General features: G+C 31.5%; 1 protein-coding gene across 1 annotated transcript; it reads left to right on the top strand.

Moving 5' to 3' along the window:
• Nucleotides 1-4,523: 4,523 nt before the first annotated feature.
• LOC123714215 (venom serine protease-like) lies at nucleotides 4,524-11,604 on the top strand. Its single transcript, XM_045668408.1, has 10 exons — nucleotides 4,524-4,576; nucleotides 4,645-4,722; nucleotides 4,888-5,016; nucleotides 5,416-5,542; nucleotides 5,859-5,956; nucleotides 7,748-7,949; nucleotides 8,679-8,742; nucleotides 9,403-9,536; nucleotides 10,543-10,694; nucleotides 11,397-11,604. Exons 1-10 carry the CDS (start codon nucleotides 4,556-4,558, stop codon nucleotides 11,574-11,576), a joined length of 1,185 nt encoding a protein of 394 aa, XP_045524364.1. The 5' UTR covers nucleotides 4,524-4,555; the 3' UTR covers nucleotides 11,577-11,604.
• Nucleotides 11,605-13,063: the final 1,459 nt, after the last annotated feature.

Raw genomic sequence — 13,063 nt, 5'->3', positions numbered from 1 at the left:
TTCTTAAGCTATCGTTCTACGTCGATTAAAACGTTTATCTCTAACCTCAGTTTCAACTAGATGTCATTTTCTTAAACTTGTCGTTTTGGATACTGTAGTATCCATGTACGGATGCCGCCATTATTTTTTTGGATACTGAAGTCTTGAAAAACAGCGCTTGGAGGCTCAACAAAATATTAATAACCCGGAGGCAGTCTCACAAAGTGTAAAAGATACGCAAACAAAAGCAAAACAAATAAAACATTTTTTATTATATAATACATTAATTGGTGATTAAGGTTCAACACCAACTCATAATGTTATTAACATTATGAGTATTAGTTTAGGTAAAAACAAATAAAATATAAATTTAATTAATAAATACATTAAAAAGACACATACACTAGTAAAACAATATAGAAATATAAACTGTGTGGATTTAAAACTTCAAAACACACAACTTCAAAATGTACTTGAATTACATTTAATTCAAATCGAAAATGTTAAATTAAAATATGAAACTGACACTTTAGATTTAAAAACAAAAATATTAAAATTAGAAGAACTTACAGTATTACTTCTAAATTTGAAGAATCACAATATATGGTAGAGAAATATTCTTCTGCGATGGAAGATCTGCTTCAAATTTCTAATTACACCGCAGAATGTTATGAGTAGTTGCAGAATAAAACTTGAAGTTGCAGTTATAAAAGCCAACCCAGACTGGGACCAATTGCCACAGACATCACAACATACTCACAGCTTCACTTATACCACAACATACACTCAGTTAAAGGAAAAAATTAAGCCAAAAGAAAGGAATTTAATGTATTCCGATGCAATGGGTCAAGACATGTTTATATTATTCAATTTTACAATTAAATGATGGACAAACATTTATAAACAGCTGCTATCCCAATGCCACTTTCAAAAATATTGTATCATATTTTCAAAAACAATAATAATTGTAATTATGTAATAATTTTTATAGGGAACAGGGGAAATTTGAACAGTACTTTTTTGGATCATTTATTGATGAATTCTAGAAAGTATTTACTCAAAAGACTTTATTGGTCTCTGAGAAAACAAGTTTCTGTGACTGGGCAAATGAGCAGTTACCAGAAGAAGGTTACAATTATACGAAATGTATAATGAAAATCAATACAACACTAGTGCGGAATTTAAGGAATATGTTAGGTTGTATTCAAATAATTTCAAAAAAGATTCCAAAAATGCAAAAGTCACTTTATTTAAGTTGTATGACTCAATAATTGGCGATTAAAAAGAGTGGCTAAGAGTTTCTTGCCAATTCTTCTTACCCGCTCTACGCCCTTGACTTGCGAACTGGTAAATGTAAGTAAGTAAGTAAATGTAAGTTTACAATTAATTTAACTTCTTTTTGACGTTCATAAGTGTATTTGTTTACCTATATGAATAAAGATATTTTGAGTTTGAGTTTACTATTAAAATGAAAAAGGATTTTAGGCAAACTAAAGCACAAAAAGAGAGAATTTTAGAATAGTATTTTCTTTTGTTAACATTGATAGAAAACACTTTTTTACCGTATTGAAGCTATGTATTATTATATAAATAAATATTATTATATATCTAGTTTATAATAATACATAGCTTCAATCCGGTAAAAAAGTGTTGTCTTTTTCAATTTTAGAATTACTTAAGATTGTCAAGAAAACAGTTGTACGAATTAATTCCCCGTTTAGAACATTATATTGGTTTTCTAATTGAAAACAAAATACAACCTTCAAAAATACTATTTTTGCTGAAGAGAGAAGATAACACTCAGGTAAGTAAAAATTGCCATCAAATTCATAATATAATCGGTTAATTCTTGAAGTAAATCACATTTATATACAGTTTTTACATTATTGCTTTTAATTTTCAACAAGTCTTTAGTTCAGTACTACTACTACCTGGAGGTGTACAAAGGACCTTCAACCTTTTAAAGTCTGGGCCGTAGATTTCTGTATTTGCTTCGTTTTGTTTTTCTAAAAGGCGTTAGTAGGCGTAAAATAGTTTATCAGCCATCTGTGCCTGACATCGAATTTTTAAGTCTTTATCATGCCGGAATCCTCACGATTCTTTCTTTCACCGTTCCAGCGAGTCTCAAATGTTCACATTAAAACTCCGTGTAGGTGTACCTAGACGGTAACTGGGGTTCAGACCTACGACCTCGGGGATGAGTGTCGCTGAAGCCACTAGGCCAATATTACTAAGCTGAGCTGAGACTTATATTATTTATTAGTAATACACCTAACATACATATTATAAAACAAAAAATCTCTTAGACAATATACAAAGCCAAAACAAATTACATATTACTTAGAATTGGTCCCGAAGTTCTTTCACTGGCACATTATTTTTAAATTTCGAATGTTTGACTATTATTTTAAAACAAAAAACAATCACTTTCCGTAATTTTTCACGATGGAGTAGACATTGAAAGAAAACCGAATAGCTGTTATTGCGTTGCACCGCTGTGGGCACTCGCTGAGTACCATTTTCAAGTTGCTCAAAAATATCAATATAATACTTAGGTTTGTGTACCGTAGATAGGTACAATGAAGTCTCCAGTATTGAGGACAAGAAAAAATTGGCTGGCCACGCTTCGCAAGAACACCAGCAGTAATTAAAGCTATCAAAGCGCATAGCAAGAAATCCTGTCCGAAAACAGAAGTTGATGGCTTTGCAGATCAAGACTACAAAACAGAGTGGGCACTTTCTTAAAGCTCGTCTAAAAGCAATAAGGCTTAAGGTTCGCGGTTGTTGTGATATCCTCTTTACTGACGAAGAAAAATTCGACATTGAAGAGAAGTACAATAAAGAATGATAGAGTATACTCTAGGAGTTATCTGTATTAAAAATAAGGGATGTTATTTCGAATAATTATATGCTATTTCTACTCCTTAATTAATGTTCTATAAATTCATATATCACTCATTAAAAACAGTGTACTTTTGTTTTTATCATTTCCATTTACGACAGAAATTTGGGACCGATTACGTATATAGTTTATGAAACAGAAAACATAACTTACTTATGTTTAATATAAATAAATAAAAGCAAACTAACATTTAACATTAAACAAACGCCAATAATAATTAATATTTCAAAGAAACAACCAAACTGCTAAACAGAGTCAAAATCTTCCCGCCTATTCAAATATTTCCTCACATCCTTGGTGACGTGGAAAATATCAACATCCTCATAATTAGTGTCATTGATAACAGAAACATTGACAAATTATGCAGGTAAGTATTCGTACGTACGTAAGTAAGGAATTCGTACGAGGAACAATTGTATCTTGTTGCACACGGTGGAGGTATTCTTAAATTAACGACAATTATCTGCCCGTTAAGAATATCGTCCATAAATAATAAGTCTTTCTGACTCCGTCGACATTCTAATAATCCTTTATTTGTATGAATACAAACGTCGAAATAATAACAATGATAAGAACATTCGGATTGATTAATTATAAAAAAAAATAAGTCATATTAATTATCATGGTGTCATAATCTGAATGTTAATTATAACTGTTGTTAAAATTTATGGTCTCAATACTCCCCCACGCTATAAAGGCGCCTTATCTATAAAAAAAATTATCTCCTTTACATCATAGATCTAATATAAATCACAATTACATATCACAGTAGTAGGATCAACGTCGTAGGCAAGTGTCGACATCAACGGAAAATTCCTTAAGTCGTTCGTTGCAAACAATTTCATGTAATCCGAAATACCAATGTTAATTTAAATTTCTCGCCAAACATGCTTAATATTCATGTAGTATAAAGAAAGTGATTAATTTTAATTGTTATTTTATTTTAATGTAGCATTTAATTAGTCTATGTTACGGATATTACATAAATGTAAGTAATATTGTGTATAATTATTTTACAAATATGTTTGTCAGTAAATTTGTAATATTTTCAAAATTAAAAACTATTTTTTCGTTTAGGTGGTACGCTCAACATTAACAATTTATATCATCTACGAAACTGTTTGAAGAATTACTGTGAAATGAAAGATAGCCTGACAGCACGTCGTGTCTACGCGTTAAGATGACTAGAAATGTTGTTAATCCACTCGCAAGTGCGTTGCCGGCCTTTTAAGAATTGGTACGCTCTTCTTTAATTCTTAAACGGCCCTAATTTGTTCGGAAATACTTCACTGGTCAGCTGGTTGCACAGTGGTGGTGGCAAAACTGCCTTAAAAACGCTCAGTTATTGAACAACGGACATACTCACTCCAGAAGAGAAAGCCTTTACGTTCTAGTTCTAAATAAAACTAAGATATTTGTAATATCAAAAAAAAATAAATCGTTATTAAAAAAACAACGACTGGCCGTTTTCTCTTCGAACGTTTATTTAAATTAGGGTAATTAATTAGTAGGCGAGTAATTTTTGATTTTTAAGCATTAATAATAAATAATTTAACGAAAGTCGCGTTGTTTTTAAGTACTTATCATGTTAATTTAGTAATGTTAATATTGTTTTCAAAATGTATAGTATAAAAGATAATGTCCTTCTTTTAAAGTCAAAGGCAACCTTCGGAAATGTGGAGAAGTGATACCTTGGTGAATTTTTGTAATTTTATATCTCTAAACTTATATTTTTTCTATTATAACTATTATTTTTTTTTCAGATATTTACAATACTTTACGTATTGTCTTGTTTTGTCTTCGTCCGGGCACAGAACGGGATATGTGCTTTCAATCTCAATGTAATTATTTATCAATATTATTCTAACATCCTAGATTAACAATGTCACCTGGTGAATGGTTAACTTGAAATTGTGTTTATGACAGTCCCGATCAAAATATAAATAACTCGTAGCATCTGAATAATAGTTCTATATTTAAATGTATTGAAGGTATATATTTTGTAGGTACAACCGGGGCAGATTTACAGTATAGACTGTCCGAGATATAGTTCATGTTATTCTCAGTGCTCGTGGGCGCTTTCTTGCCCCTCGGGATACAACTGTAGGGCGGATTGCCAAATGAACGTGCCTGCGGTAAGAATTATTGAATTATATAATACCTAATCATATCTACTGTTCGCGATTGTCTATCTATTAAATGTTTTTATCTGTTTAATTTTCAAAAATTTTGATCTTTTGGCTGAATCAACTGTGGTTTTACCTAATTGGCTTTTGAGCAAAAGTGTGTATTTTACGCTTTTTTTTATAGAAAATTTAATAAAATTAATAGGTAATATATCGATGACACCTTTATGGTGATGTCCGACATGTCCAGAGAATTATAACGATTTTAATATTTGGACATGACCTAAATTTATTATTTCCCATTATTAAAGACCAAAGGGACCAAACTATTAAATTAATTTATTGATAATATATAAAAACAATTGATATGTTTGTGTACACACCAGACAACTAAAACTAAAATTATAGAATCAGCAATGCTCACGAGCACAATTACAAGTCTCCAAAAGTGGTGACCCAGGTCTTCGTGATGCTGAAGTGTATTGTGGACAAGGAACTCTGACTGCAGTGTCAACTAAACAGAATCTTATTATGAGTATGTAATGATTTATTTAAAAAAAAATCATAAATAATAACTTAAGATTTGGGGTAAAAACTGTTTATTTCTCTTCAACACAGTCTTAATAAGTCTAAAATTGTTTTAGTTTTTGTGAATTAGTATTGACAAAAGTCGTCTACTATTATACAACGTGTATGTGTATGTTTTCAACAAATATAAGAATACTATTTGCTAAAAAACTAAACAGCAAATACAACTGCGTGTTATATAAGATTTCATCTTTTCACGAACATAATTACAAGAAATTACAGCATAGTCTGTGCACATATAACATTTATATTTTGCCTTCCAGATTTACTAACTCCAGAGGGTGTGGGATATTTCTCGTGTAACGTAATAACGCAGCGCGTTCAACCACCATCAAGCTGCACTTGTGGTATCAAGAAAGTTGTGAGTTTTAGCTAAGAATGCCGTGAATTTTGTTTATAATAATAACACTTACGTTTTGTTTCATTGTACAATTTTAAAGCTTTTGGACAAAACTTTTAACGGCTACACAACGTAAACCTACATATAAGCTACCGTATCTAAAAATGCACTTTATTCGCCCAAAGCATTTTAACTTTCAGAGGCCCTTTCATCTATAAACACATTCTTAAAAGTAAATGTTTCAAAACTTTATACATTAACAATATTAAGCAACATTCTCTAAAATCCTAAAACGATAATATTCTATACAATATAATATATATTGTGCAACATGAGTTTAGTTATAAAATGTAAGTGTTATGTAGAAATTATTACGTCAAGAATCGTCAACATGTCAAAAGGGAGAGACTAGCTGCCCACGACACAGGGAATGTGTGTGTGTGTGTGGAGTGTGGGGTCTAGTGCACCTTCCTTTTAACTAAATATGCTTTTTTATTATACAACGTATTTTAGACGTATCACATTTGTTTTTCTATTTAAATGATAATAAAAATAATTTATTGCAAGAATATGATACAATAGTAAGTTCGCATATTCTGCACCCACACAATTATACATTTTAAATAATTAGTCATATGGTCAAATGTTATTAAATCAACTATAGTGTCTCACGCAAATAATAATTTATTGAATAATATTTGGATTTTTTTCCAAAAGTAATCCACCAAGTCGATTTTAAAGACTCTAGTCGGAAGATCTTTTAATTCTTTTGGTAAATTATTGTAAACCTTAATAGAGGATATATATAAACGTAAGAGTACAAGGAAAACGTTAATAATTAAGAAACCTATTTTCCATACAAACAAATTGAGGTATTTTACCTCAATTTGTTTGCGTAATCAATAAATTTAATAGCCTTGCAAATTAATACATACTAGGCATTGGCGTCCTAGTCTAATAGGATCAAAAAAATACCTACAATCGGGACGTAAATATTATAGCTACGTTCACTTGTGTCGAAGGCTTAACAATTAAGATTAATAGGATGCGATTGTTTACTTTTTAGTTGTTCAGAAGTGTCGTATTAATATTTCAATAAATCTCACATATATCTAATCTATACCGTGTAGCATATGATAAAAGTATCACACTACTGTTTCCAAGAAGGTTTTTACCTTATTTGCGGTACTTTAACGGTTAACATTTGGTGATGTCTAAGAAAATTCTATTGTTAGCACATATTCATTTACATTTATTTGTATCTATAGTTAATAGGAGATTCTAATCCTATGTTCTTAAGCTACTACCACTATTATATCAACACTTATTAATTCATGTTTTTACAAATCAAAACTTCTTTATTCGTAAGACTTAATATTAATACGCGCACATAAGGCATAGCGACCTGCGCGTGGACAAACCGACTGAGGGGTCAAAAGGTAAGTAGGGTCGCGCAAGGGATAGATATATATTTCCTTACTCTTCGCACGATAGCGTAACACAAAACGTTAATAATTATCAATGGGAACTATCCATCATATTTTTACTACATACAATTTGATGTTTATTATAAAAAACAAAATAAAAAACGTTCTTGTGACCAAACGGCTTAACAAATTTAATTCAAATTTTAAAATCGTTTAATATCGTTGAGCTCTTGTGATCATTAATGTATATAATAAAGGGTTTTATTTGTTTTCTTTTTAACTTATTTCGTTTAGAACATAGTAATGTTTTGATCTGTTGTTTTTATTTTATTCGCTGTAAAAAAAATTACTCGCTTGCTTAAATTTATTATATTTCACGATTCAGAGACGCATAGTAAACGGTCAAGATACGATTCCGAATGAATATCCTATGATGGCTGGTCTGGTGGAACGTGGGAAAGATACAATTGTGTGTGGATCCACCATCATCTCCAAGAGATATATCGTCACAGCTGCCCATTGCGTCGTAGGAAAGCTACCCTCAAATTTGGGGGTGGTGGTAGGAGAACACGATATTTCAAGAGGAGGTATTTGCTGTCTTTAGTCTATCAGGCAAACGGTACATGCCCTATATGTAGCCTCTTTAAAAATACGAATAGGCAAGTAGGAGATCAGCCTCCAGTGCATGTATCACCACACCGTCCACGGCATGGCTGTTTACTAACAGTGTTTTCCTTCATCGTTCGCGCAAATTCCTTTGGTACACAGTCGGGAATCGAACCTACGAACTCAGGGATGAGAGACTTCTCATTTGACTCTTTTCTCGGCGTATTATGACAGAAAGAGACAAAATAATATTATATGGGGTAGATTAAAAGATTATCTGTGCATCAAATTTTTAAACAATGCTAGAACACTTTTCAAACCGGTGTTAAGTACACATGCAGCTGATAGAATATATATCTTATAATTACGTAAGAATAATATAACACAACGAACTGATATTATAATAATAATATTAAAGCCATTTTAAATTCATACTGTTGAAAAATTTCATATCAAATGTTAGTTTCGTTATTATACACTAGTCTACCATAGTTATAGTTAGTTTTCCATTTCTTTGTGTCTGCCGTATGGACCCCTCTTGGGTGAATGCCTCCTCGTGGACTTTCCTGATGGATCTGTTGTTAGCTTCCTCCATTCCCCAGAAACTTTAACTAAGTCATCAGCCTATAGCTTTTGTGGTCTTCCCACGTTTCTTTTTCCTTCTTTATATACTATTAACTCTTTTACCCATTACACACGCTTTGTTCTAGATGATTCGCCATCGACCAAAGGCTACGCAGTTGAAGGTATCCGAATCCATCCAAATTATAATAAGTCAGTTCTTATATTATTACTATTGATTCAATTTAAATCTCTTCGTCATATATTCTATGTACAGGATCTTTGATTATTGATAGCTGATATACCGTACGGCCTTTTATTACGATAAGCATATATAAACCTACGTATATGACATATGCTGTATTGACTACTAATACTAAGATACAAATCAATCAATTAATAATATCTTTCAATAGATTTAGGTGTTTCTAATTGTATATCAAGCTATTTTGAGCAAATTCCATTCACCACATTAATGCTATATCTATAGTATATGTTACGATTTTATAATACGTGACAGTTATTTTTTTTTATATTAATGTTTCAAAAATATCCAAAAAAATATTACTTTAGTTTTTATTCGTAATGTTTAGCTCACTTAACAATGTTTTTTTTAACTGATCAGCCCACTACCAAATATTATTTTATATTTGCCATGAAATAGAATGTGTGTTGCTAAATAAAATAAATAGTTTAATACTGTCATCATAGAGTGTATATCACAATTATACATAATTTATTTTGAAATTCATTTTACAACCCAGTACTCGCATATTCTGCTACAAATTTCAATCTCCTTAAGAATTTTACCAACATGTCTGTACAATGTTTTTTTTTATAATAATATCATTTGCATAACCCTTAATTTTTCAGTTATACATACGACTATGACGTAGGTCTCCTATCATTAACAGAGGATATACAATTCAGTGAGAACGTAATGCCTGTATGTTTACCGTTCAAGTTTGCAGGCTATAGCTTCACTGGGGATAAGCTAACTGTACTAGGTAAATATTTTCTATCAATGTTAATTCTATATGCATCATTTGAGCAGACTTGGCTTACGAAAGGCCGAATGAAAATGGCGTTGTAAAATGTTATCTCTAGATGCATTCTAAAAAGTTAATTAACATCATATACCGGAGACTAAGGTATGCATCTATTCTAAACACTTTTGCTAAAGTATATAAAAGCCTCGTATACAATAACTGACTTTTGGAATGCGTTTGACTAAGTTAACGATGAGATCCTTTTGTGGAAGCTTTCAGATTGTAGTATACATTAAAGCTTATTGAGATGGGTTTCCTGTCACATTAAATATCGTCAACAAATTGTCTCTAAAGCTCTATAAGCTTTATCAGTGCCCAAAGAGTCTCAAGAGAGGGTCTCATCATTATTTATTAATGATGCTCCATTTTATTTTAATGCTGATGAGTTTCACAGAACAATTGGAGCAACCTTAACGATTGTATTCGTATCCGTAACGATCTGTCTGCATAAGATACCATGTGTCATCATTTAACGAAATTTAATGTCAGTAAATGTCATATAGTCTCATACAAACGAAAACAATAAATCAATTTCAAATGCACATACTACCTATCGTTTCCTTCGAAAGCTTTGCAATCGTCTACACTTGCAAATCTACTGCAAACGTACGATGCTCGTTTGGACTTGAGTTAGACCCTAAAACTTCGTGACTTCATTGACCTTGTTTATTTGTATAACATTTTTCACTTTAAAACTAATATTGATCTTCTTGCTAAAATTTGCTTTCTTTGTAATCCTAGAAATACTGGAATAAAAAGTATTCCACTTACGGCTCGTTTATCTGCTACTTTTAATGCTAATATTGATTTTTCATAACAATCTGTATATGTTTTGTATATGTTTAAACGCTCTGAATGAGGTTTAAGTTAAAAATGTTTTGTGAAATGATCTCTATTGATGACATGAACAAATATTGTTATTAAACATTGAGTACGAATTAAGAAAAGCATTTATTTCTTACAGGTTGGGGTACTATCTTTATTGGGGGTCCGAAATCAGATGTCCTTCAGAAGGTCGACGTAGATGTCATAAGTCAGAATGACTGCAGAAATTATGTATCATATCTGACGTCGCGTCAGCTATGCACCTATACACCTGGTAAAGATGCATGTCAGGTAAGGACTGGTACTCAAAGTCAATAATGTCTATAGCTTTGTCGAGGAAAATTATTGTTATGCCTGCTATATATAGAACATAATATGATTCACTTGTTCTTTGCCTATAACTTATATACTTAGTTAAATGCAAAGACCGCCATGGTAGCTTTGTACTACATTGTTTTGTCTACGTCTGAAATAATAATTATTCCGTTGTAAAAAATATGATATACTCGTAAGATTACCCATTAGTTAAAGTCATTAATAAAAATATGAAGACGACAATTATTAATAAATATAAGTCCAAGTCAAATCATTCATTTCAATTAGGCCTGTTAAAAAGTCAAAATCAAAAGTTGTATATTAAAAATAAATACCAGTTGTTCCTAAATGCAGTTTCATATGGACAAGAAAGGGCAAGAAACTCCAAACTTACTCTTTTAAAATAGTTTTTACAATAGTTTGTATACATTGATTTGATAATTATACGTGAAGACCATGTACCTACCTAAACAAAACAACTAGTATTCTAAAATAAAATAGCTGCATGGTGTTATAAAAAACTATATTATTATGTAAATTTTGCTCCCATATTTACAAGTATTGCAACTATAGTTTATACATTTTTCTTTATTTGATAAAACATATTGGAAAAACTAAGCTCGGCTAAGATTATGCATTAACTTTAACTCATAAAATATTAATAAAAATATATTTCAGTTCGATTCAGGTGGTCCACTGCTATATACTGATAGAGAGACAAGTTTTCTCTTTTTATCTGCAATCGTGAGTATTGGAGAGCTTTGTGCCGCTCGCAACAAGCCAGCAGTTAATACAAGACTCACGGATGTACTTCAATGGATTGTCCAGACAGCTCCAGCTGATTATTGTGTAAAATAAATATTTAAATAACACGTTATGTTTGTTATATTGTGTTTTTAATTAAATTGGTACATTAAACGAGAGTGTCCTAAATCAGTTGGCAAATAATCCTACGTTTGTATGTCGCAGCCAACGAGCCTTTCAATTAACAGCCTAGCCTTTTAACTAAATGGAGCCGTTTAACTAGCGGCCTGAAAGATGGTCAGCCAGTTGATCGAACAAGGCAAGTGACTTCGATCGATGACATTTCATTTCTTGTCTAGCCTGTTGACTGTTAATTTAAATTTAATTCCACCACTCTCAAACTCGAACCGAAACTCTTCTAACTGTCAATATGGCGACGGCAAACCACAACTTTGATGGTGTTTTCCAAAGTTTCATAAAGTACAATTTGAATTGAATGTGAATTGCTTTAGGCATTTTTAACAGGCTTTTTTAATGTCATGTTTCATCTTTTTTATTTATACCAAATTATGAACGTATGAATGGCTTAAGCATTTTATTAAATGTTGTAACAACAAACGCTAAGGCTGAATATCTTTCAGGCCGTTAGTTAAACGGCGCCGTTTAGTTAAATCGGCTAATTAAGCTAGTTGGCTGCGACATGTATATTACATAGTACTAGGTTCGATTCAGGGCTGGTTTTAGAGATCTGGAGGGCTAGGGGCAACAAAGTAGTGGTGGTTTTTTCAAAAATATTTTCCAAGTAATATGAAAAAAAAATCTGTCGAGTTTTTCTATCAGTAATTTATTGCGAAACCAAATAGATTATTTAAGTATATAACTAACATATCAAAATATATGTCCAATGATTTCTCTTTATATATAAGAACAATGTAGAAGAAAATACTGGATTGCGACTGTGGCCTGTCTTACAAAAGGCAAACTAAACGCAATATGTCCAGCAGACTCAAAGAGCACATTGCAGACATAAGATATAGATGACACACAAAATCAGCAGTCTGTGAACACACACTAGATAGGCCTAATTATTACATACGCTTTGACCAACCGAAAGAAAAAAGATTCTTCCCAAGATTGGTACGCGAATAAAAAAAACACCCCAATATCAATAGAGATGACGGCCTAAAATTATCAAACACCTGGTATTCAATAATATCCAAATTAAACCCCGAAGACAAACAATCCGCGAAAACAGAGGACACCGTGAGTCATTTTTGCAAAAACCCGTCATCTTTTAGTCGATACTAACTTCGGGGCAATAAATACAGATAAAATAACTTTCTCTGCAGCTATGATACTTTTGACATTTAACACCTTTCGTCTTCAGTCACCGTGATCACGCACACTGAAAAGTACGCCAAACATCGGAAAAAAAATTAATATTTAGAATTATGTAAATAACTATAAGTTTTAAAAATAATACATAGCTTTAATCCGTTCAAAAAGTGTTTTTCTTAATGTGTAAAAGCTATTTTAACAAAAGACAATACTAAGAACAATGTAATCATGTTTCAACAACATTTAAACATTTACAATGCAGC

The sequence above is a fragment of the Pieris brassicae genome, chromosome 9 (genome assembly GCF_905147105.1).
Source record: "Pieris brassicae chromosome 9, ilPieBrab1.1, whole genome shotgun sequence".
NCBI classification, from domain to species: Eukaryota; Metazoa; Arthropoda; class Insecta; order Lepidoptera; family Pieridae; genus Pieris; species Pieris brassicae.
This window is presented reverse-complemented; position numbering and strand designations above follow the sequence as displayed.